The sequence below is a fragment of the Amphiura filiformis genome, chromosome 10, assembly GCF_039555335.1.
Source record: "Amphiura filiformis chromosome 10, Afil_fr2py, whole genome shotgun sequence".
NCBI lineage: Eukaryota > Metazoa > Echinodermata > Ophiuroidea > Amphilepidida > Amphiuridae > Amphiura > Amphiura filiformis.
This window is the reverse complement of record NC_092637.1, coordinates 44422132-44450106: the sequence shown is the minus strand read 5'-3', so window position 1 is coordinate 44450106 and position 27975 is coordinate 44422132. Positions and strand designations below refer to the sequence as shown.

General features: G+C 36.9%; 1 protein-coding gene across 2 annotated transcripts; it reads left to right on the top strand.

Annotated features, from left to right (window-relative positions):
- Nucleotides 1-530: 530 nt before the first annotated feature.
- Nucleotides 531-27975, top strand: LOC140162909 (uncharacterized). 2 transcript variants are annotated; one of them, XR_011860371.1, is made up of 3 exons: nt 531-744; nt 15089-15175; nt 27650-27975. XR_011860371.1 is itself a non-coding variant. In XM_072186219.1 (2 exons), exon 2 carries the CDS (start codon nt 15292-15294, stop codon nt 16696-16698), a length of 1407 nt encoding a protein of 468 aa, XP_072042320.1. In that variant the 5' UTR covers nt 542-744; nt 15089-15291; the 3' UTR covers nt 16699-17201. The 2 variants fall into 2 exon arrangements, 1 of the variants encoding a protein (XP_072042320.1); XM_072186219.1 differs by lacking the exon at nt 27650-27975 and having other exon boundaries at nt 542-744; nt 15089-17201.

Below are 27975 nucleotides of genomic sequence, written 5' to 3'. Positions count from 1 at the left end.
GGCCACCTAGAAGTTGTTGCCCATCGAGCCATAGAAAGCTCCTATACTGGAAGACAGAGATAAAAAGACTAGTTTGCGTCTGACGTCATAATCAATCAAATTTCCCATGATCCTTGATTGGTTAATAACACGTAGAACATGGAGAAACATTACGTACTTTTACAAGGCAAAAAGCAACTTTTCTAGGCATTGTTGACATGGTGCCTTCGCGAAAAAAAAGTTTCGTACTATAAAGACCTAACTTTTGAGACGGTTTGTATCTTTGAAGGTGCAAAATTAACAATAAGGCACCCGGTTTTACCGGGTGCAACTCATATCATCACGACATTTGTAGGCCTAAACAAACCGTGCTCGAGTTTGATTGACAGATGACGTCAGACGCAAACTAGTCTTTTTATCTCTGTCTTCCAGTATCTATATAGGCCAAATTTATATTATATAATATATATTATACTCAACATATGTCATTTGCTTCCAAAATACTTTTAGTGTATTAAAGGTTTGGCTCCCTTCCGGAACTCCCTCAAAGTATTGTGAACTCCCATAAACTTTACTCCGTGAATTTGGCGCCAGCGGTGCTCATAGACAAATGCAGGATTTTCATTGTACACCGACGAGGAAATGGCGACTTGCAGATAACATTTCGGACAAACATGACAAAGGGGATACATGCATAAGCCGCTATTCACAAGAAACAGGACGTTATCAGGGCTGAGGAAAGTCGTGATTTTAGAGAGGAATAGTGTAAGTAGATAGATAGCTTACCGGATCCCCCAGGGGGGCCCAATCAAGTATGATAGTGTATGCATGTGTGACCGGGATGTGTGACCAGTCCTACTACTCTTACTCCTAGTCCGAATAATCAGACCCAGAACAAAATATTAATTTCTGACATGATCATGCTCTGGGTCTGAACTGTTTCCATATGAAATCTTGATGGCAAATTGGACAATAGAAGCACATGGTTCTACGTGACAGCTTTTAATCCCTATTCATGTTACGTGAATCACGCTATTGGGTCACTCCATATCAAATCAAGGAGGCGCCCCACCTGACCCCCTCAGATTTGCTTTATATTTTAGTCATATGTTGTACCTGTAAAAATATTAAAAACCTGCAAATTTGAGGTCTGTAGCTCTTACGGATTTTCTGTGGCAGGCATTTAAAGTTGGAGTAGGGAGGTCTAAATTTGGACCCAAAAGTTACCCCTTAAATAAATTTCATCTTTGGGAGTCTGTGCCTTCTTTATAAAAAGAAAAGAGAGGTCTGAAACTTTGCATACACACTAACTGCATGCCCAATTTGTCAAAAAATAAAAAATAAAAAAAATTCTGTAATTGCGCGTTGTGTCACGGGGTCATTAAATATGCAAGAAAAAATGTAATGTTTTGTAAACTGGCAAGTTTAGCCCCACCTAAATTCACATTTTTTGTCAGATTAATTATTTTTTGTTGTCACCGATGCTATATATAGGATAAATACAATGCATACCCAAAAAATTGGGGTCACAACTCATTTATATTTCGAACAGCGCCCTCACGAAGATGAAATTTATTGCAAATTCAACATTTTCAGGGGCCCCAAAGTCGATGTGGTCCACCTTCAAAATTTATAAAACATCACTTTTATATAACTACTAGTCTTAAATTACAACTTTGCTAAGTCCCAGTAATTGTATAGGTTGACTTCATATAAAATGACAAGCCCAAAGTTGACCATTTTCTTATGATTGCATGTAGTGCAAATGTGCTGAATTCGGAAGGCTTGAAAGTCAAATTGGCCACAATATTAAAAATAAATGATTAGATGAGTAGTTATTGGCCCTATTTACTTGTATTACCATTTCGTTTTCAATATATACAGATTTTCTATGGTAGCCATTTAAAGTTGGAGTGCAGCGCCCTCACGAAGATGTTTTGTAAACTGGCAAGTTTAGCCCCCCCTAAATTCACATTTTTTGTCAGATTAATTATTTTTTGTTGTCACCGATGCTATATATAGGATAACTACAAAGAAAAAAAAAAAAATTGGGGTCACAACTCATTTACATTTCGAACAGCGCCCTCACGACGATGAAATTTATTGCAAATTCAACATTTTCATGGGGCCCAAAGTCGATGTGGTCAACCTTCAAAATTGATAAAACATCACTTTTATATGACTACTAGTCTTAAATTGCAACTTTGCTCAATCCCATTAATTTTATAGATTGACTTCATATAAAACGACAAGCCTAAAGTTGACCGTTTTCTTATGATTGCATGTACTGCAAATGTGCGAATTCGGAAGGTTTAAAAGTCAAAATGGCCACAATATTGAAAATAAATGACTAGATGCATAGTTATTGGCCCTATTTACTTTTATTTCCATTTTATTTTCAATATTGGGGTCAATTTGACTTTCAACCTTCCGAATTCGGCACATTTGCACCCTTTTTGCACTACATGCAATCATAAGAAAATGGTTAACTTTGGGCTTGTCATTTTATATGAAATCAACCTATACAATTACTGGGACTTAGCAAAGTTGTAATTTAAGACTTGTAGTTATATAAAAGTGATGTTTTATAAACTTTGAAGGTGGACCACATCGACTTTGGGCCCCCTGAAAATGTTGAATGTGCAATAAATTCCATCTTCGTGAGGGCGCTGTTCAAATGTAAATGAGTTGTGACCCCAATTTTTGGGTATGCATTGTATTTATCCTATATATAGCATCGGTGACAACAAAAATAATTAATCTGACAAAAATGTGAATTTAGGGGGCTAAACTTGCCAGTTTACAAAACATTACATTTTTTCTTGCATATTTAATGAGCCCGTGACACCCCAGCGCAATTACAGAATTTTTTTATTTTTTATTTTTTTGACAAATTGGGCATGCGGTTAGTGTGTATGCAAAGTTTCAGACCTCTCTTTCTTTTTATACAGAAGGCACAAACGCCCAAAGATGAAATTTATTTAAAGGGCAACTTTTGGGTCCAAATTTAGACCCCCCTACTCCAACTTTAAATGGCTGCCACAGAAAATCCGTAAGAGCTACAGACCTCAAATTTGCAGGTTTTAATATTTTTACAGGTACAACATATGACTAAAATATAAAGCAAATCTGAGGGGGTCAGGTGGGCGCCTCCTTGATTTGGTATGGAGTGACCCTATTGTGGACCATCCTTCTTCTGATACTTGAGTGTTTGGACAAGCGGAACGGTTTTTTGTCTACCTCTCTGTTTGTAAACAAACCAGGAGGTCGAAATCGTCCTCCTCGCCGAATACGAAAGTCAGCGTAATAGTACGGCACTAGACCAGTCCCAATTTTTTTTGAAAACCCCCCTAATAATAATCTCTGTCAAAACTGTTCCGCTTGTCCAAATACTCAAGTATCAAAAGGATGGTCCACAATCAATAGAGTGATTCACGCAACATGAATAGGGGATTAAAAAACTGTGAAGTAGGACCATGTGCTTCTTTTGTCCAATTTGGCATCAAGATTTCGAATGGAAATAGTTCAGACCTAGTCATAAACCGTAAACACCATTTTCCGAGGCGCGGAAAGTAGGTATCCCAGGCAAACCTTAGCTAGTCAGCCAAATTCGCCAACAATGTCAATGCATATTTACATTGAAATTTAAAACAACTGGCGAAGAAGGAAACCTACATAAATATGTTTTCTATACTTCACTTGACCCAAATATATGATTTTTTTATGGTGATAAGACAATCGCACATGGAATTTTAGAGGGATTTTGATAGCAGTTCCAAAAAAAAGCTGCTATCATAATGAGACTAAGATCTAGAAACACCCCTGAAATGCCGTTTTGGGGAATTTTGCTAGCTGAATCTTTTTGATGAAAGTCAATCTTTGACAAAACATAAAGATCGACTATCTAATGACTTCATATTCTACAATGATTCTAAATTTACCATTATCTGTGGATTCCTTTCTGTTCAAACACAAATTTGTAGTTTCATATTCTTGCTGTGATCGCAGTGTTACAATTCAACACTGATGGCCACGTCACAGGGTTGACAGTGATTTGCCAAATTTGGCCAAATTTGCACGCTATGGTATCATGGAGGTATATAAATAAATGGAGAATGATCTAGCCAAGCATCTTTTGTACTACGTTGGTTATGACCAATTATTGTTGAATAGGCAATTTCAGGGGATATTGATTATGCTAAGCTGATTACATTGTTAAGTCTGTTTCACTGGTCATTTATTTCAATGGGGTGCTAAATGCAGTTACTTATAATGTTTATTGGAAAGTGCTCATGCTTCAGAAAATTTAATATCAAAATGTCATTTTCGCCAAAAAATTGCATTGAAATCAGTCTTTTTGAATAAAATAAACACCCTATCTGTAGGCCTATATATGTGGTCATATTGTGACCCCCTACATTTTGGTCATGATTCTTGACAAATTAAATTAGGCTATGACCCCTATTTTTCTTTCCAAAAGTTATGACCCCCGGTATAGGCCTATTTGGAACCCCCTCCAAAGAAAATGATGCCCCTAATAATATTAATAATAATTTAGGCCTAAATACTGATAATTATTTATTATAAAATGAGAAGTTTAATGATGATGAAAAGATTTTAGCTGAATTCAAGTACTTCCGGTAAATTTTACTCGCTCTTAACTCAATTGGCCCAAATTGGCCCAACATAATTGTTTCACAATCGGAAGGTAAAAGCGTTTTGCTTTCATTTGCACTATATTTGAACTCCCTCAGACCCCCTTAAAAGCTTAATATATGAACATGAAAACTAAGTATATTTGTCAAGTTACGGCACAGTTAGTGTTGAAAACAGTTTCATAACTTGAGAACAGAACATCCAAATTTCATCGGGTTTTCGCACAATCATACATTGAAACTATAAGCTATCAAAACTGGCGACTTTGAACATCTAATTGACTAGCTGACGTCATTATACAGTCTCTTTTACAAGCCTTCCGCACGGGTCAATGTAGGGTCAATTCCTATGAGGAAATTTTGGGAGTGACGATCAATGAACCATGGTAGAGTCTCATAACCATCGTGGAGATCAATAGCTTGGCTGAAGTGGCTAGTCATTCAAGTTTGGTGACTCATTGAATAGAGGTAATCGGATAATCTCCACTTAAGAGATTAGAATTCTGGCGATCATTCTCCATTTATTTATATACCTCCATGATGGTATGCTGTACAGAAGCTAGCTGCCGCGAACCACTAATTTGACTTCCCATATTGCATTGCGCGAAAAACATGGACGCCTACTGTGAGTAAGAACTTCGGCGTGTTCTCGCCGATTTCATCTTAATGTGTAACAAATAATCATCTGATTTCAATATGGAATAAAGAAGAAGAAACCATAATCACCTCATATACGACTAGAGACAATTTCAGTACAATATGGTCATTTTCACGGTAAAGGGTGTAACTTTTGATTTTTAGGGTCAAAATTTTCTGTTTACTGAAATCATGCATAGAAGCAACTTAAATTCCAGTAAAATAATGTTTCAAGGCTTAAACCTTTTGATTTCTAATTAAAAAAATTGACATTTGCATAACATTTTGGTTAAAATCTAAGAAAAAATGTATTTTACATAACCTCAGAAAATTTTGACATGAAAGCTGGAATACATGTGAAATTCCATTCCAAAGTAAGTCAACAGATATAAGTTAAATTTTATACCATGTTTTGCTATGTTTGTAATTGCAGTTTTGAAAATTTTTAACATCAAGTGTCATTTACAATGGAAATTTCCAAACCTTAAACATATTTTTCAAGTTTTAATTGGGTTCCTAAAATAATTTGAATGTCTAACTTCATGTACAAATACTACTTGATGAAAGGAACCTCCCAGCCAAGTTTCACAGAAATTGGAGTTATTTTTAGAATTGGCAATTCAAGCGATTTGTGTTTCGGAGGCTTCAGTTAACAACACAGGTGATCATAAAAGTAAAATATTTAGCTAACTACTACAAGTTGACATAAAAAAATAGGTAAAAAATATCACAATTACCAATTTTCATGCTTTGCTTCTAAGTATTGAATTTCAGTTGTGACAAAAATTAAATTATCACAGCAAGTCATTTTTTTTGTTTCGGAGGCTTCATGTTAACAATTGTTAAACATTGCAGAAGTAGTTTTTTTGAAAACAACAGTGTTGGGATCATCTAAGCTGTTATTTTCTTGTGTGTATTGAATCAATGATTCTTTGCGGCAGATATTGTAGATTTATCACACATTAATTTTTTCACCCATTTGTTAAGTATGGTGTTTTTTGCATGTGAAGCCTCCGAAACAGGCTTTTTAAGGTATCAGTATATTTTTCAAACATTAACCATAATGTCAATTTTTTTTTTAATTTATGACATTCTGCACATATCAAGTAATAATTACAATGCAGATATCAGTATGAAACACACCAATTTAGATATGCATAGATGATAATTAAGTTTATTGTTGTTTCGGAGGCTTCATTTGTTTCGGAGGCTTCAATTGTTAACGGAAAGTTTGTATTGGGTCCCATTTTCAAACGGTGATATATATCTCCACGATTTAAAAACATGTGACTTGAGGATCTACTTTGCTACATTTTGATAAATAGATTGGATGAGCTCTTTTATTTATATTTGCACAAGCTTGCTGAACAGTTTGTTTCGGAGGCTTCAAAAAAGTTAACGGAAAACGGCTATTTGAAGTCAAGATTTTATAAAAATTTTAAAAGCTTGCAAATCGGCTAATTTTTGTTACCCATTTCAAGTTAAGATAACAACTGTTATGAATCAAGAAGAAGTGAAGAAATAACCAAGAACTATGAACCAAAGCTACACCCAAAAAGTTTGTTAACAATTGATAACGGAAACTCAAGCCTCCGAAACGACAAATATCGAAGTCCGGTTCTCAAAAATACAGGGCCGTTCACAATTAAATCTAATGTGGCAGTGTTTACTGAACATATGACTGTACTTTCAGGATAAGAAAAATTATCCATGAACTAACTGAAGAAAACACAGGGTTTTACAAAAATGTTACTGTTTTTTATAGTTTTTCAAAATGGCAATATTAAGTGCATAAAAGCCTGCTAAAACTGAACGCAGTAACTCAGGGCTGTCAACTCTCACGCATTGGCCGTGAGTCTCACGCATTCGGTCACTTTCTCACGGTCTCACGCCAAGGTAGTGTAATCTCACGCCAAGGTAGTAAAGCTCACGCAAAAAGCTGGAAAATGAGTAAAATCTCACGCATCGTCATGAATAATTTGTTGCTCCTACACCCCCCGCTTTTCACATTCTCGGCGCCGTGGTTCAAATAATCATGGTACACAATGAACATTGGAGTCGGCAAATCCCGGTACGTCTCTGTCTCACGCCAAGCAATTCCAAAAGTTGACAGCCCTGAGTAACTCCCAAAGCTGATTATGCTACCCAAGGTAGCTGCTAACTAGATGACTTATGTGGCCAAAAATCATGGAATTCTGTGGCTTTATTAGAACACTACGGATTAAAATGTTAAAAATCCAAAGTTACACCCTTTACCGTGAAAATGACCATATAGTAAGTGTGCGTAATTGCTAACGAAGATGAATTAAGTACCGTAAATAACAGGTAACCAACACGATAAAGGGTGCACCTCCGTGTATGTTGCCTAACCACTCAGTCTCTCCCTGATAGTCATATAACGACCAAATGATAAATGACGACTATCATGGAAGACTGAGTTCCGCAGTCTAGTTCAGACCCAGAACACGATCATGTCAGATATTAATATTTTGTTCTGGGTCTGATTATTCGGACTAATTGCATTGTACAGTATTGCATCGTAATTTCATTTGTGTCCATGCTAATTATGTTTACACAATATGAACTCACGTGTTTTCAAGCAAATTCCCTGATAATAGGTGATCAAAAGCGATCGGAATGTTACAATTTCTTTAAGTTAGATCGCATTCAGCTAATGATTTCGCTAACTAGTAAAAAATGTACCCTTTTTGGACTCGTATATGGTCATGTTTTTTATGTTGGGACCCCAAATATGGTGGATTTGTGACATGCAAGACAAAATTTCTCACTTTACATGTAGATGCTGATATTTTTCTAGTGCTACATCACAGAGACCTGGCTTTGGTCTTATTTTGTAAGCAATTTAGTAGGCTAAAAGAATCAGAAGAGGAAACTAAAACAATTCATTTCGACTAATTAGTAAAGCTCGTTAAGTGGAATTAGGCAGGGGTGGATGAGGTGGCGGAGCAGGAGGTGGCGGAGCAGGACAATGCTGTACAATGGTGATTTTGTACACATTGTCTCAATAAACATTATTGATGGGTTTCTACTTGTTTCTGTACTTGATATTATAAGCCAAGTGATACCAATTTTAGCATTCACTGCCTCAGAATTTGTTAATTGGACAATTGAAAATTACTAATTACTTGTTGCTACATGAATAAAGTTCATTGACCTGTGTGTATTTAAATAGGGATTTCATGTAGGGAATATTGAAATGGGTGCTACGGTTGAACGAAACATGATAAAAGCCTCAAATTTTGTAAGCAGACCTTGGTTGTAATCCTTGTTACTTTGGTAAACTAATATTTATTAAAACATACAAAGCTTGTGACAAATCTGAAAGAGCGCCCTCACGCTCTAATTTGATCCGAAAAGTCATTTTTTACGAAAAATGCTTTGTCAAATTTTCTTTTACCTTTCAAAATTGGATTGTTGAGCTTATTTTACATCTAGTTACACACATCAATCATGAAAATTTGCATCTCCAGTGCCAGATAAGGGGTGTTTTGAAGAAATTCATATAAGATTTTGACCACCCTGTATTTACATAATCGAAGTACTTGACCGGTAAAAGTTCTGTATGGCTGGGTGGGCAATTAAGTTAAATATATCAAACATGTGTCAAAACTTTACATTATCAATGTATGTTCAGGTGTGACCCCCATAACTGAATTAACATTTTTGACTTGTTAAATTTTGTTTGTTACACCCTGTATTATTATGAGTCACCCTGTATAATGACTCTCATTGTATCGTTTCTGAAATCATCTGAGTATATGCTCTCAGAATATATATACTTTTATTGGGTTCTAGTGTAAACTTATCGAGTTATAGCACCAAACCTGTAAAAGCATGTGATTTGTTTGAAAAATCATATGTCACGCAATTGGTACCCAGTATAAAAAACATGACCATATTGGGCCAATTTGACTTTTACTTCCAAAGTAGGGCGAGATGGCCGAGCGGTCTAAGGCGCTGAGCCGTCGGCCAGGATAATACGATCTGCGTGGGTTCGAGCCTTGGGCTTGCCTAGGCTTTGGTGAGAATTCATTAACCTATCCCAAAATGTTCCTATAAGGTCGGGAATCCTGCAATTATGTTCAGTTACTGTGAGGTTAGTGTATCAGAAATATTTTCTCTGACAGTGTGAAGCAGCTCTGCTTCGAAGCATTATAGAATATAATTGTAGAATTCCTTCTCGCCCCCATACACTACGTAGCACATGCAGATATATGTAGTGTAAGAATGGTGTCTTGTGGTTCGGAAAGTCACGTAAAGCTGGTGGTCCCGTGTACAGGAAGAGTCAAATCCTGTGCACGTTTAATAAGTGTCAGAGCTAGTATTCGAAAAGAGAAGGGGGACCATCCCCGGTTCTGATATCTGCAAATCACCTCCTCTAAGTTCCAGAGGACTTCCAGTTTAGCTCAAATGAGCTGCTATAGGAAGTACTAGAAAGGAAAGGAAAGGAAATTCGGCACATTTGCAGTACATGCAATCATAAGAAAATGGTCAACTTTGGGCTTGCCGTTTAATATGAAGTCAACATATACAATTACTGGGACTTAGCAAAGTTGTAATTTAAGACTACATGTAGTAGTCATATAAAAATGATGTTTTATAAATTTTGAAGGTGGATCACATCGACTTTGGGCCCCCTGAAAATGTTGAATTTGCAATAAATTTCATCTTTGTGAAAGCGCTGTTCGAAATGTAAATAAGTTGTGACAGTTCAATAGAAACTGCTGGGAAGTCGGGAACTCAATATTTGGGTGAAAATGAAACGGAGGTGATAATTGGAAGTTAAAAAGTACGGTAGTAAATTTCAACCTATTAAACACAAAGTTTACATAGAATTCTTTAGCACAAGACAAAGTTATCTGTGGTCTTTCTGTAATTTTAATAGCTTATGTGGTTTGCTGGATGCTTGATAAACTGTGAAGTGTAAAATTACATGAAAATTCTTAAAATAGCAGTGTGAAATGTCATCATACTGCTCTGTTTTACTTTGTTCATGAATTAATTTATGGTTTTATAAAAATAGGATTAAGCAAAATCTAAGTTTTGCAAAGCTGTTTCTGTTAACCTGAATAATGTTACTTTTAAATAACTCCAACACTGATCGTTGGAAAAAATTGCTCTTTTACGCCTACATTGTATCTAGAGCTCTCATTCAGCCTTGCAGAGTGTCTTGATGCTTATGTGGACTCAAGAAATTCAAATGTGTTTAATGTGCATTCACATACATACTTAGCCGTTGGTGCGAATAAATTGTTGCTCCATAAATGATTGAAAATTACACATTTGTAATTGAGATTTATTTACAAAGCCTTTCTGAGCTGTGTGTGCAATGCATGAATATGGAGGGGTCAAACAAGTTGTGAAATTGTCAATATTAATATATTGCGACATTTATCATGTTTATATGAAAACAATTAACACTACAACTTGAGAACAAGTCCTCAAACGTTTGAAATTTGTAGTTACTACAACTGAACTGGCACTTACCCACTTTTCATGTCTCGGAGGCGATACCCTCGCGAAATCCCTTGGTTTGTAAAGGGCCTTTCAATTCAAGTCAATTTTCTTTGCACAGAATTAATTAGTCAGGGGTGGTGCCGGAAGTGGAGGAGCTCTGTGTAAATCCAATGGGAAGTTCCTGTACATTAAAAATAAAATGGTAAATAAGGTGCAACTCGCTAGTCTTGAGTCCAGTCCTTATTTACAGAGTTTAGGGTTGGGGTAGGGCAGTCTTGTAATAAAACTGAATAGAGTTGCACCCTATTCACTCCAATAAAATTCCTTCACTTTGGCCTATTCCTGGAGCCGAGTCCTGGACTTGAGTTCTCCAGTACTGTATGTTTTTTTTGGCTGAGATGAGATGGACAGCCTCCTTGATTTGCTCTTGCTCCCATCATTCCATGACTCTCATATTATATTTTCCCAATCTGCATCCCTACTAAAATAATTTATTTCATTTTAATGCAGGTCAAACTAGCTACAGGAGCAGAGCATAATTGACAATGTTGCAACCATTCAAATGTACAATCTGTCGAGTCGGTTTTGACTCATTTGACAAACGTTTGCATCATACTCGTAGACACAAGATGAGGTATAGAAAACTTCTCGGCAAGAAAACATGTTTGAATCAAATACAGGACTTGAAAATGAAAACCATAGATACAGAATGTGATTTGTCGAAACCAAAGGTGTGGTTATGCGTGACTTGTGTGAAATGCTTCACAAGCAAAGATGCTTTGAATAGACATTTAATAATGCACCATGGAAGGGCACTATATAACCTCAAGTTTTGTCAGAAATCCTTTATGTACACTACTAACAGCGGTGATATCCAAAACACATCAAAACTCACACCAAAGTAAAACCCTATCAGTGTAAGTACTGTATGAAAAGCTTTCAGCTACATAGTTTCCTCAAAGATCATATCAGAACTCACACCAACGAGGCGCCATACCAATGCGAGCATTGCCAGAAATGCTTTAAACGAAATAGTCATCTGAAAAGACATATTATTACAACTCACAAAGAGAAATCCCATCAGTGTGAACATTGTCAGAAATACTTCATTAACAGTTGGCATCTGAAAAAACATGTCATTAGAATCCACACCAAAGGGAAGCCTTACCAGTGCCAGTATTGTAGTATGTGCTTTATGCACAGCAATGCTCTGAAATTGCACATCAGAACTCACACCAAAGAAAAACCCTATCAGTGTGAGCATTGTCAGAAATGCTTCATTAGCAGCAGTAATTTGAAGTCGCACATCAGAATTCACACCAAAGAGAAACCGTTTCAGTGTGAGTACTGTCACAATAGCTTTACGTACAGCAATTCTCTGAAAGTGCACATCAGAACTCACACCAAAGAGAAACCCTATCAGTGTGAGTATTGTCAGAAATACTTCAGTTGCAGCAGTTATTTGAAATCACACATCAGAATTCACACCAAAGAGAAACCTTATCAGTGTGAGTACTGTCACAAATGTTTTAAAGAAGGAAGAGATCTCAAAGTACACATCAGAATCCACACCAAAGAGAAACCCTATCAGTGTGAGCATTGTGGAAAATGCTTCATAAGCAGCAGTTATTTGAGAATTCATATTACAACACACTCCGATCAGAGCAAAGAGCAACTGCATGAATGCGAACATTGTCAGAAATGGTTTACCCAAAGGCGCTATCTCAGAAGACATATTAACGACATTCACATCAACCAGATAAATTGTCATTGTGTGATATGTGGGAAAAGCTTCCGAAATAATTGTTATCTACAAAAACATATTAAAACTCATAGCAAAGAAAAATCTTTTCAGTGTGAGTATTGTCATAAGTGGTTTGGCTTAAGTGAGAATCTCAAAATTAACATAAATCGAGTGCATACCAAAGAGAAACAGCATCAATGTGAGTATTGTGGGAAATGCTTCACCACTAAAGCGGATGTGAAAAGACACATGATCATTCACACTGAAGAAAAACAGTTCTATCACGACTATTGTGGGACATGCTTGCACGTGGTTCCTCAAAAGACACATCCAGATGTGTAATGAAAAACCTTACCACTGCGAGCATTGTAAGAAACGCTTTGCTGAAGTATGCAGTCTAAACGAACACATCCAAACTCACACTGTTATAGAAAAACCCTTCAAGTGTGAGTATTGCAACAAATGCTTCTCTCAGAAAGGTAATATGAAATCACATATTAGAACTCACACTAAAGAGAAACCTTTTCAGTGTGAGTATTGTCACAAACGTTTTTCAGATTCGAAAAGCTGCAAAAGACACACAAGTATACACACTAAAGCAATCCCGTAATATAATGTGCAATTTCAGAAGTACAAATGTTCAATATTATGCGATATCTGTGTGCATGTTAAATGCACCTGGTGCATGTTAAATGCACCTGGTAGCAATTCTTATATCATTTTAAATGCACCTGGTAAAAATTCTTATCATGCAGGCACCCAGGCTTTATTAACACATGGTGTTATGTTTTGGCTCCTGGTGTGTCCAATATTTTACACTACAATTTATAGAATTAGGAGCCATCTTTGGGACCAGGAGCCATCTTTGACATTTAGGAATGATAAACAGCACTCTTTATACATTGTATATATACCGATATGACAACAAAACTCTCCCATCCTGATCCATAAGGTGGGATCATGCATCCTTAAGCCCTGGGATTATTTAGCCTCCCTTTCTCATGTTTTTTTACCCCTTCACATTATGTTTCCTCTAATTGTTTTCAAAATCTACTGAGTCATTGAGTACTATGTCTAAACACTTTGTACATTATGTATCATTAATAATGAATTGCTATTTTCTATGATGGTAATTTGTTGTAATATATTATTTTGGAAATTGTGTATATGATTTTCTATCTAATCATATGTGACTGGACACTTCATTGTACGAATCAGCCGTAAAGTCGTCCCCCGGTCAATTTTGTTTTATTTCGTGTTAAGAAAATGTATATCATAAGCTTTAAAATAGTATATCATTTGACTTGAAACGATATCCAGAAACGGGGTTATGGTTTGTTGAACTCTGCTCCTTCAACAAAATGGCACCTTTTTTCGGTTCTACATGTGTTTCTTTTTCCACATTGCTTGTAATAAAGTCATAATTGGCGGTCATTGCAAATTATCCCCAAGTCAACAAGGTTCAGGAATGTCCTCTCATTGTCATTGTTGGTTATACATACCTAGACAAAATACAATGTAATTATTGTAACCCACCACTTGAACAGGATAGAGCCAAAGCAAACAAAGACTAGATCTATTTAATGATTCAAACACATCAAAAGAAATAAGTCCCCTCTTTATTATTATCCTCTTCAGCAATAGGATTATTAATTGGTTTAAACGCTATCAAATGAGAAACATGTCACGCCTAATTGAGACACCTAGCTATGAATACGACCTTCACGTACATTTTGCACTGTATCTCAGAATACTATTTGCCGAGTTTACGGCTCATTCGTAGTGTCCACTCACATACCATTTTGTATTAATATGTTTTGGATAAAGTTTCATTATGTTCAAATTTATTTATGTTTATATTTTGAAAATATTGTACAGTAATTATCATAAAGGGCTTGGATAACAACGTTTGCACAGTATTTTGGTGGCACCTGAGAGCATCTTTTTCCCAAGAAGATCTACAATTTTTAGGTGTTTTAGGGGGAAATGTAGGCTATATCTTCAATACGAAAGGTCAAAATTTTGCATATAGTGGGCGGCTATTCCTCCCAACTATGGCCTACACTTTAAGTACATATCATTATATTTATAAAGTTTACTTCAAAGACCCCATAACATTTGTATTTATTGTGAATTTCAAAAAATGAAAATTATTTGATACCAGGAGGATATTTTTTTTGTATTCAAAATGCAATTTGGTGTGTCTGATGTGCTCTCAGGCCCAACAAAAATACTGTACAAAGGTTGGTGACCACCCCTGAAAAATTGGGTGTGAATAAACAAATTGAATGAATGAATAATATATCCTGTGTTTTAATATTGAATCATTAGATTCATAAAGTTTATTTTGAGTTAAATGTCCAAAATTTCGATTCTAGTAATTGCCATAAAATATATAATGTATTACATGTATATTGCAAATTATCACTAAATTATTTGATATCAGAATGACATGAATGCAAATTGGTGTGCCTGATGTGCTCTTTATGTCCCACAAAAAATACTGTGCAAAGGTTGGTGATCGAGCCCTTAAATGGAATTATGATTTGTGAAAATGTAGACAAATAAAGACATATTAAATTGTTTAACATTTCAGATTGGATCCACTGATATACATGTCTGCTGTTGAAACTGTCTACAAGTTCCCCCGGGCAAGTTCTGCTGTGGTTAAATACAGAAGGCAGTGAGTGTACAACTTTTTGCTAGTATTGACCTGCGTAGTTGATCTGTGGTGCCCACATAATATTCCTTGGTTCGTTAATGTTCACTAAATAATATTACAAACATCTACATTCAACAATGAAACTTTTGAAACCATTTTGTTGTTCATTTTGTGGAATGAACCATTATACTTTGGATAACTTGAAGATCCATGTTAGCAGTCATCTTATTAAATATGTACATGCTCATAGACGTAGAAGAAACTGTTTATTTTGTCAGAAAAGCTTGACAAAATATGGTAGGCTGCGTAGACACCTGAATAACCACTTGGTCACACACAAACGGGTGTGTACTTCTAGTGGTGTCAACACTGCAAACAGAAGTGATATCGAAAAGAAGCCATACCAGTGTGAATACTGTCAGAAATGCTTTCTAAATAGATCTGACCTGAAAAGGCACATTCGAAGTCACACCAAAGAGAAACCATATAAGTGTGAGCACTGCCAGAAATGTTTTACTCAGAGGTATAGTCTTGTAACCCACATCCGAACAATTCACTCCAAAGAGAAACGATATCAGTGTAAATACTGCCAGAAGTATTTTACTCAGAGTAGTAGTCTTACAACCCACTTTCGAACTATGCACACCAAAGAGAAACCATATCAGTGTGAATACTGTCAGAAATGCTTTGTAATTAAATCTCAACTAAGACATCATGTTCGAACTCACACCAAAGAGAAACTTTATCCGTGCGAGCACTGCCAGAATTATTTTTCTCAGAGTAATCTTACAACCCACATAAGAACTACTCACACCAAAGAGAAACCATATCAGTGTGAGTATTGCCAGAGGTGCTTTACTCAGAGTGGTAATCTTACAACCCACATTCGAACTCACACCAAAGAGAAACCATATCAATGTGAATACTGTCAGACGTGTTTTACTCACAGTTATAGTCTTGCAACCCACATCAGAACTATTCACACAAAAGAGAAACCGCATCAGTGTGAGTACTGTCAGAAATGCTTTGCAAATAAATCTCAATTAAATAGACATGTTGGAACCCACACCAAAGATAAACTATATCAGTGCGTATACTGCCAGAAGTATTTTTCTCAGAGTTGCAATCTTACAGCCCACATCAGAACTACATGTACTCACACCAAAGAGAAACCATATCAATGTGAGCACTGCCAGAAGTATTTTTCACAGAGTGGTAGTCTTACAACCCACATCAGAACTATTCACACCAAAGAGACAACACATCAGTGTGAATACTGCCAGAAGTGTTTTACTCAGAGTGGTAGTCTTACAAACCACATCAGAACTATTCACACCAAAGGGACACCATATCAGTGTGAATACTGCCAGAAGTATTTTACTCAGAAGGGTAGTCTTACAAACCACATCAAAAATATTCACACCAAAGAGAAACCGCATCAGTGTGAGTACTGCCATAAGTATTTTTCTCAGAGTTTTAATCTTACAACCCACATAAGAACTACTCACACCAAAGAGAAACCATATTCTGTCAAGATGCTTTGAAAATAAAGCTCTGACACATTCGAACTCACACCAAATAGAAATCATATCAGTGTTAGTATTGCCAGAAGTGATTACGGTATAAAGTAGTCTGCAAATCCACATCAGAAACACTCAAACCAAAGACAAACTGTTTCAACTGCGGTGAATGTGTCAGAAATGCTTTTTCCACATGAACTCCTCAAAAAAAGTTTGGAAAACTTTCAAAAACGGCTCTATATCAGATATTTTTGAAATCTATCTCCATATTGTTTTATATTAATGAAAACATTGTTCTTTCCTGTCAACAATGACACCTCATTTGTGATGATAACTTATTCCAAGGCTGAGTAACTTTCTTTGAAAGACAGAGAGGTCTCAAAGAATATGTGCCAAAAGGACCATTGTCTGCTCTCATCTCATTGCTTTGAATAAATGAATGAGTGGGTTAAGGGCTGGGGTATGAACGTTTGGACAGTATTTATTTTGGGACATTAGAGCACATCAGACATATCGAATTGCATTGTGAATACTGAAGAATGTCATTCTGATATCAAATAATTTTGATTTTTGAAATTAGCAATTTGATACACATTCTATGGCAAATCATTAAAATTGATATTTTTGATATTTAACAGTACTTGAAGTAAACTTTATAAATCTGATGATTTATACTTAAAGTGTATGTAGGTGGGATGAAAAGCCGACGATCAATTGAAAATTTTGACCTTTCGTATTGAAGATATGGATTTTTTTTCCCAAAACACCAAAAAAAAAATGAGGTCTTTTACTTGAGGACTGTTATATATCAAAAATTTGAAAATATCAAATTTTTATAATTTGTCATAAAATTTGAATTATATTGTGATTTAAAAAAAATGAAAATTATTTGATATCAGAAAGACATGCTTCGTATTCAGAATGCAATTCGATAGGTCTTAGGTGCTCTCATGTCCCACAAAAAATACTGTCGAAACGCAATAAACGCTCATTTTGGATCCCTTAATGCATAAATAAAAAAAAAATGAATGGAAGTTGCAGTATATAATTTTGAATGAATAGTGCTAGGATGGCATCGAAATGGATCAACGCAAGTCAATCTCACTTGCTGGTCGTTTAGAGAATAAACGATAGGAATTATATCGGGTCCAATATTTTGAGTAGTGGATGGGCAGGGGGGCGAAGAATTTTTGGCGGGCCACGAGGGAGGGGGCAAGCGATTTTTGGCGGGCTGAGAGGAGGGAGCAAGAAATTTTTGACTAGCTGTTCAGAAATTTTACCCCCCGGCCTCATAATTATTGCACAGCCCCTAACCAAGACATTCGTTTCCTATACACATGTAGGCCTTTTTGGCAACTTTTTATATCATCCCCCTGGCTTTAGCCATGAGGGGGATATTGCGATAGTGTAATCCTTCTGTAGGGGTGTGTATGTAAGTGCGTTTTCACACCCACTTGACATTTCACTTATTTATAAACTACAGACACACAAAAACGAGGACGTCTTCATTTTTTAGCTCATTGCGTAACGCAATGAACTCTAGGCATCGTCCAGATTTCTGTATGTTTTTTTCTTTCTCTTGCTACATCGTTTGAGCAATGGATCTGGTAAATGGAGGCGGCGATCTTTGCATGATTGTTCATAAATGTTACTTATTTAGCTAGGAAAATTCGGACGGAAAGTGTCATTTTTGGAGCATTTTGTTACGAAAATTTGTACTAAATTTCATGGAATAGTCTCATATGCAAACTGTTTCTGGTGCTTTCATATTACAAACACTGTACAAACTCCTTGATCTGTCTATTTTGTAAAAGAGATGTTTAACTTTACTGCTTCAGTGCGGCTACAATGTTTGCTTTTCAGTGTTGCTTTGCCTTACATTTGGGAAGTCAATAGATAAGGCACCAATTGGGCTCGTGCTGTCTATAGGCCCCTACTTCTGTGCGCGAGCCATGAGCAATTAGTGTCTAAAATTCTCCCAATTTGGGCATATTCAGAACTACTGAGTAAATAAAATGAGAGCTAATACACTAATTAGGCTAGGCAAACATGTTACAAAAGTTGTAACAATATCGAGAAGGCCATTATCTGCAATAGCTACCCTATAGACATTTGACAATTTCTGGATTTTATATTGTACATAATCTTAAAATAAAGCACCTGGCAGCTATTGCATAAACCCTAGATATGTGTTTTTACAATTTTGGGTATAAGAGATAAAGTACACATTAGAGGTTTAGGGCAAGAAAACCCATAGGGATAGCAAGCATGCAGAGAAAATATCTTGCCCTTCCCAGAATCCTTTGCAACATAATACATCCCCTCATTCCAACAAATGCTCCCATTAGGCCAAAAAATATTGTTGTGTTGCCCTCAAGTGGGAAAATGGGAAAGTTGGGGCGTACAGTCGGATTTCTTTTTTTTTTTTTCCAAACCTTCATTTTTTTCAAAATCCCCTCAAATATTATATGCTTCTTCAATTAGGGGACATTTGTCAATTTTGACTTCTGGATAGCATCAATTAAAGACTAGTCTTTCAATAAAATATTAATTTCAAGTCAAATCTGTAAAAATCATCATTCAAAAAAAAAAAAAGAAGAAGATCACGGACCCTGATTTTTCAGGATTTAGGGTAGGGCGGTTGAGGGCAACACAACATTTTTTTTTCTGGCCTTACTTTGTACAGGTTTCATTTTTTTCATTTTTCATGTTTTCATGTTTTCATTTTGAGAATAGACTGGCTGAACAAGGGTCGCTAGTCAAGAATTAAGCAAATGCAAGATCTGGATGTGCTCTGTTTACTGAGCTATATTTTGTTGACCGTGGCACAACATAGCAAATCAGTACAGAATATTGAAATGGAAGAAATGCATTATGGGAAGTGTAAGATAAATTATCTGGCTAGCATAATATAGCATAAATGACCAGAAGGTCTGGATTGGCCTCTTATCAGTATACTGATAACATGGCTATAATTGGAAATCTGAAATAAACACTTATTTTGTAAACAGATAATGCTCTGTGGTTATTTATGGATGGAAACTTAGGAAATTGCTATTAATGAAATAATTAATATATTAAACATACATTTTGTTTTTTCAACGGCGGAAATCCGCTCACAAATAAGGTTTTTAGCTGTTAGGAACCATTTGACATTAAACATTTTGAACAATCATTGCTCTATGAAAAAGGATACAATTGCACTCCTGCTGACCCAGGCTACTGATAAGCTGCATCAAATGTGACCACTAATTCAACAATAATAATGAGCATCAATCTGAGTGACCATTCCCTGATCTAACCAAACAAGGAAACAAGCTGGATATAAACAGTGCAGGTGCCACTACTACCATCAATAATTGATGTTGGGAGTGACACTAGTCGTCAGGGGGAGGTAAATACCAGTAATTTGGGTAGATTGCTACCAGTAAACTATATATTGTGCATAAATATATCTGTAATAAAATACCATGCTTTTAATGGATTTTAACTGTAATTTACTAAATATTGGTAAATGTTAAAACACAGAAAAGGTAAAAGGCGCCGGGGGGGGGGGGCACTCAACTTTAGAACTGATGGGTATGTGCCTACCGGTGTCGCGAAGTAGGGGCCTATCGGTAAGAAAGCGTTATTTTTAAAAAGGGGGTCATTGGGTACAAACAAAATAAAAAAGGGGGTCATTGGGTATAATATTTTGAAAAAAGGGGGTCATTGAGTATAAGATTTCAAAAAAAGGGTCATCGGGTACAAAATTTTGAAAAAATGGAGCAAAATTTTGAAAGTTTCGGCATAATTTTGAAAAAATGGAGCAAAATTTGAAAGTTTCAGCATTTGTTTGTTGCATTTTGATGATGCTCTTCTAGAAAATCTAGAAAAAAAGGGGTCATTGGGTAGCCGCAACCAAAAAAAGGGGGTCATTGGGTAGCACGCAACTAAAAAAGGGGGGGTCATTGGGTATGACTTTAAAAAAAGGGGGTCATCGGGTATAGTCGACTTCAAAAGAGGGGGCCTACTTCCAAAGTTGAGTGCCCCCCGGGTAAAAGGACAGATTGTTATGGGGGTTATGGACATGAGTTAGAAAGCGGAAAATGTTGAATGTCAGGTCAAGGTCATCCAAGGTGAATTGAGTATAGATTGTCAGATTGTGGAAACCATGAAACCATCAAGGTCATATCAAAGTTAAAGTTGCTGATAATAGATAGTTGGATTGTCATGAAACTTGGTTGATATGAAATCCCTTCAGCAGCAAACATTCTTAAAGGTTGTCTGAATATAGACTGTTGTATTGTTGTAAAACTCAGAGGATGTGATTTCAATTAAAGCCATTTGTTCAGGTATGAATTAAAACTCGCAACTTCCGCCCTGCTTTTTTATACTAAGGCTTTTTTGTCTGTAATATCTTGATATCAAATTGGGTTCTAAGCTTTGCTGAGTTATTTTTCAATCGATTGCACTCCTTTAGAGGTGAATTTGGGTGGGGAAAGTACTTATTTTGAAGTGAGAAAAGTCAAAAGTCGTCATGAGAAACAAGTCATTTCTATCGTTTTGCTTGGTTCCCTGTATGCGCTAGAGATTAGTTTGGTCTGAGTAATTTAAGTTGCGAGATCATGGCGGGAATTGACGGATTGCACTATTTTTCTTTGGGAAAGTGACCTTTTATCATGAATTTTTGCGGTGATCTCACATGATTTGTTGTAATAAACTAAACTTAACTACACTCTTCATCACAGTCCTGTCAACAAACTAATAAAAAATAACAACTGCACTTATAACAAATAAAACCTGCACACAACCACCAACACAATGAATTTCAATTCCTGACCATAACCCATAACAAATGAGCTACAGCACCATTGGTGCTCTTGTTTAAGGCTTGCAGAGGGCGCTATACAGCTCAAAATTGCATAGGGGGTAGGTCCCCCAATGCCGGTAATGTGTCGAGGTCCTCGGTTAGTCGATTAATTGTCAGGTTTTTACACGAATGTCCACGATTAGAATGCTAAAAGTCAAATGTATAAGGTCCTCGGTTGTACAGTGAAAAGCTAGGTGTCCTCGTTTGGCGGTGGAAACGGGTAGGCGTGTGTGTTCCATTTTGGTTAGGTTTTAGTTTTCGCCTATTTTCTGAGAGACTAGGGGTCGCACGTTCCTCAAACTTGGTGGGTGGGTGCATCTTGACCCGAGACAGGACCGGTTTGTATTGGTTAGTAGGTCAAGGTCACTGAGGTCATCCAGGGGTCATCTGAGGTCAAATTAGTAAAAACTCGTATGGGCATGAAACTTGGTGGGTACATTCAACATTTACAGTCAAAATTTTGGAAGGTCATTTCGGGGTCACCAGGGGTCATCTGAGGTCAAATTAGTAAAAACTGTCGTATGGGCATGAAACTTGGTGGGTACAGTCAACATTTGAAGCCAAATTTTTGGAAGGTCATTTCGAGGTCACAAGGGGTCATCTGAGGTCAAATTAGTAAAAACTGTCAGATGGGCATGAAACTTGGTGGGTACAGTCAACATTTACAGCCAAATTTTTGGAAGGTCATTTCGAGGTCACCAGTGGTCATCTGAGGTCAAATTAGTAAAAACTGTTGTATGGGCATGAAACTTGGTGGGTACAGTCAACATTTAAAGGCAAATTTTGGGAAGGTTATTTCAAGGTCACCAGGGGTCATCTTAGGTCAAATTAGTAAAAACTGTCAGATGGAGCATGAAAGTTGGTGGGTACAGTCTACATTTAGAGCCAAATTTTTGGAATGTCATTTCAGGGTCACCAGGGGTCATCTGAGGTACAAGTTTACTGACCGCCCAGCCATGGGGATCGTGTGGTTCGAGAACCGTCTATTTTTTTGTTATGTAGAACAGTATCACTTTATTTTGTGGGTGCTCATTCGCTAAAATTATTTAGATCATAGTCTAGGACGTACTGCATGCATCACATCATTGTCAATTCCAATTTGTCCACCATTACACTGAATGCTGTGAACTACAACTACATCTATATTATACTCACAAAAAATACGGGAGTTAAAGTTGGTATCATTGTGTGACGTTTTTGTCAAGTTTGTTCAACCTAAAAATCGGATTGTTTTACTTTTGATGTTATTATTGTTTTTGTTAATTATTTTAATGATTTTGTAGTTAAGAAACACTATATGTGACACATGAGAAAGAGGGGCACTTGACCACAGGTACAGTGTTACATTATAATTGTCTTATTCAGCCTTCATTAGGGTGTGTTCTCACTACAGACATGGGGTCTCGTACCTAGGTCCGAGTCCAAATACAAGTGGACTCAGTCCACATTGATTTCGCGTTCTCACTAACACCAAAATGCTGATGTAGGATCGACTCCACTTACCCGGATGTTATAATATCAAGCACTTCAATGCATGCCCATGATGTCACGAATTATGTTGCAATGCATGTTTTGAGCCGAACTCACAGCACAAATCAAACTTTTCTAATCAATTTTGAAAGATTATGTTTATTTCCAGGCCCCCTTATATATTTCAATCTATGGATACCAAAATTATATACACAGCACCAATTTCAAGATATGGATTATTTTGTAAATGATACCTTTATATTTCTAAGAAATCAGCTAATTAGTTTCCTACTTCACACAGGATTGAATAGGGATTATCATAGTTCAACTGTCAATTATTGATTAAATAAACCTCTTTTTAATAAGGGGCTGTGCAATAATTATGAGCCCTGGGGAGGGTAAAATTTGGGGTCAAGAAATTTTTGCACACATTCTTAGGCTTAAATATGCAAAATTTCCTGCTCGCTGCGCTAGCAACATGTATATAGTATAGACCGTTTAAGGTTTGCAAATTGAGATACCAAAAATTTGGCATGTGCAGGGGGGGGTTGAAGATTATTTGGTGGGCCGGGGGGCAAGCGATTTTTGGCGGGCCGGTTGGCAAGCTATTTTTGGCGAGCTGTTTGGGGGGGGGCTCATAATTATTGCACAGCCCTGAGTACTTTCAAGAATTTGAAAGCCCACTCAGTCCCAAGGTCAAATACCATGAAATTAAGAATTCCAAAATTTGAATATTTTTTCATCTCTAAAGGCCCACAAACTCAAAAACATGCCTTGTGACTTGTTCTGGGTTTTGTTGGAGCTGGTCACATTAAAAAAAGACCCCAAGTATCATTGGCTAAATTTCTTTCTTAGGGATAGTTCACAAACACTTGTAAGGGGGGGGTGGGGGGCCTGATGCAAAAAAATTTCATCCGAACATTTTTCAGGCCCCCCCCTTTACAGAACCTCAAAAATTTCAGGGCCCCTTTTGACATGAAAATTATGGGTCAACCCCATAGAAAAGCATATAAACTCAATTTTTCCAGGAAAATTTGTGGTCATTTTTTTCAGGGCCCCCCTTAGGAGGGTCAGAATTTTCAGGGCCCCCTTTTTGCATCAGGCCCAGCCTTACAAGTGTTTGTGAACGGTCACTTATTCTTCTTGGATATGTTTTTATGTTTTGCAATATACATGTAAGGGCGTGATCACATCAGGCACTTTTGATGTAGGGACGTGGAGTCGACCCTACATCGAAACCACTTCCCAGTGTAGTGTGAACACAAAGTAAGTGGATTCGACCCTACATCAACAATGTGGATCGAAACTACCTGGTTGAGGTAGTTTCGACCCTAGGAGGTGGGTTAAATTTCGTAATGTGAACACGATAATGTGGAGTCGATCCACATATACCGGAAGTGGCTATGGTCGTACGGGCCGAAATGGTGAACGTCAATGGAACAAAACGAACTGAAGACGTCACCGATCAATCGATATAGGGGTCCAGCATTCGTGTCATCCGCACCCAAACGCAATTACGGCGCCGGCGCGCGCGATCAACTTTGCGCCACGTTAGGCGTCCTGCGCGGAATTGCCAGCTCGCAGTACGCGTGTAGTTCTTCACGGTGTAAAAAGTAAACAAAATTGTGAAACAAAATAAAGATTGAATTTTAAATAGCATCGCTGTTTTTCCGTATATATCTTTTGTATTTTATGGCATCAAAACAAACTGGAACAAAGGTAACTAGTATACAGTTCCCGTTTAAACAATTATTTTATGGAAGCTAAAGTGAAATATGACAAAACAGAGGAGAAAATACGCTGTATTTGGTATTTTTACACCGTGGACACGTGAGAAACGCACGTGTTGTTTGTTTACATCTCAGACCCCAATATCGATAGGTGACATCATCAGAAAAAGGTCTATAAATCGCTTCTGAGGTGATGGCTTTACTGAAATTTGGTATCTATGCTGCGTGGTACTACATGTGAGTCGTCCGGGGGTCACTCCCATTGTGGCCTGTACACCATCCGCGATAATGAAAACGCGTAAAAGGGTCGTTTTTCGTGGGTAGGCACGATCCATGCGTGTCGCGTTTAGGGTGTCAAAAACATGAAAAATTGGAAAAAAAGGGTAGCAAAATTGCAATTTCTAAATACGCGGAAATGAAATTTAGGGTATGAAATTTGATGTTAGGAATGAAATCCCTGTTTAGGGTGTCGTTTTAGCCAAAGGTTAAATCCTTGTTTAGGGTGCTTTTCAAAAGTTGATTATCGCGGATGGTGTACAGGCTACAATGGGAGTGACCCCCCCGGGGAGTCGTTCTACATGTAACATCCGGGTATGTGGATTCGCTCCACTTACGTCATAACCCACTTTCGATGTAGATTAGCTTGCTAGTGGGAACGCGACTCAATGTGGATTCGATGTGGATCGACACCACTTCACTACCTAGGTACGAACCCACATTGTGTAATGTGAACACGCCCTAAGTCATTACATAAAACTGTCAATATTTATCAAATGGACTGTGATTGGTTATTGCTAAGTACTAAAAATTCCATTAAAGGAAATTCATATTCCATATAAAACAAATACCGTAAAACCTTGTCTACAAGCATGTATAGCATTTTTAATGAAAGCTCAATTAATATGAAACAAGCGTGAATATGCCAATACAATAGATTGGTCTTACAATAATACTTGTTTCCTTGGATCTGTTTTTATTTGCTCAAACTCTATAATGGTGCCTTGATTAATTTAGCTTTCATCAGAAACACTCTATATGCTTGTAGACGAGGTTAAATGAGGTTTTACGGTATAGCATCATACATATACATGGCCATCACACAAATATGTACAATATATAATGTGAAAAGTGTCCAAGCTTGCATGCTTATAGAGCAAGTGTTCAATGTGTAACAAAACAGACTTTTTCCTTTTGTCACTCAAAATGAATAAACATATCCAGGATCGAAAGTATAGTAAGGGTAGGTTGAGTTACGCCAATCAAACAATTGAATACCCGAGTGGAAGAAGGGTCCAACTCAACCAAAAATGTTTTTGAAAAAAAAAAAAAACTGAATATTATTTTCCAGGTAGAACCTTTCAATCGTCAGGGGACCTTTAATATACTGGAACCTGCATTTACACATCCATGTGATCCGAAATATTCCGTTACCATGGCAACACCCGAGGTCTTTGTTCGTGCTGGAGTTAAGGCCCTTGTTCCACCAAGAAAATTTGTTTAGCCAAAGTGTTAAAGATATCTCGGAAAAGTGGCAGTTCAATACACAAATAGAAGCATGGAATTTGTTATGATTAGCAAAAAAAGATAATCAAAACCTGTTAACCACTATGAAAAGAACGACCATGCTGAGGCGATCATAATTACGATCAAAATTGCGATCATTTTTTTTGCAACCATAATTGCGATCAAATTTGTTGCTTTTATCATCGTAAATTTGATAACATGTGGTACCCCAGCGATCATTATTTTGATCGCAATTTTGATCGTAATTTTGGTCGCAATTTTGATCGTAATTTTGATCGCGAATATGCGACCATTAACTATGATCGTTCTTTTGATCACAAATATTGATCATAATTTTGTGTAATGCGATAATTAAAACGATCGCATTAAATGATTGCTACTTTTGATCGCTGCATTTGATTGCTTCTATTGCGATCAACATTTTGATGATCGTAATTTCCCGCTGTTGGGACCAAAAATGAGCTATACGTACAACCCTGATATTACTTACATCAATATGAGTCCAAGAATAAGCATCAACACTTTAATCTATTAATCTTGAAGTCAGTGGAAATCGTACTGACGGAGGTGGTGCGTAGCTAAAACTGGAGTCTGTCTTATCATTAATGGCGCCATGGGAGATGGATGTCATGGTTGAGTACCCTTGAAAAGACTACATAATAGAGTGTGAATTTGGCCCCCTCTTTCACACCTTTGGAAGTACAGTCTGTTAGCAATACATAATCAACCCGGGATATTCAATTTGGCCAAAATGGTGGATGTCGTTGGGCCGAGCTTCTCCAACTCATGCAGGTATTCAATTGTTTGTGGCCTTACTGGGACTCCCCAGTGGCTCATCTTGTTTTGTGAGCAAACTGTTCTCCTTGATTTATCAGACATGCATGTCATATCTCATGAATAAACCATACTTCCTAAACATTGTAATTAAAGCTGCAGGTTATTATAATTTGTGAAAATTCAGTAAATATACTAGTAGGACATTTTAAATTATAGAATTGCAGATTCATACAAAGTGGTAATTATAAAATGAAAGTAAATTAAAGTACTGGAGAAAGAAACAAAAAACTTTCCCAGGAAGGTCCTGGAAGCTCAAATCAAGAAGCAAGGACCTTGACATAACCGAGATACGGGATTGGAACTAGATCCTGTGTGGGTATGATCAAACCCAGCGGCACCAGGGACAGGGTTTTTCCGACTTCAGTGACGTCATCGAGTATGATGTCACCAAGCTGATCATCAGGTTGGTCTCTAGCCGTTTCCAAGAAATACATCAGATCAAAGAACATCGGCTGATGATGAGGAAGTTCCTTAAAAGCGCTCCCTGTAAGGGAAAATAAACATGTAGTGTTGACGTTTAATTTAATTTACTTTCATATTTGAAATTGTTTTAACATTTCAGATTGGATCCACTGATATACATTCGTGCTGTTGAGACTACAAGTTCCACTGGGGCTGATACAGAAGGCAAGTTCCATGTCAGCAATAGTACAAAAGGCAGTGAGGATTGTTTTCTTGTGATCTGCAGTCTGCTAGTATTGACTTCCATTGTTGATTTGAGGTGCGCACACAATATTTGATTCTTTTATGTTCGCTCAGTAATATACATATTGCAAACATCTACAGGCAACAATGAAACTTTTGAAACCATTTCGTTGTACATTTTGTGGAATGAACCATTATTCTTTGGATAAATTGAAGAGCCATGTTAGCAGTCATCTAGTTAAA

Coding starts and splice junctions, on each gene's coding strand:
- LOC140162909 (XM_072186219.1), top strand. CDS start 15,292: ATGAAACTTTTGAAACCATTTTGTTGTTCATTTTGTGGAATGAACCAT.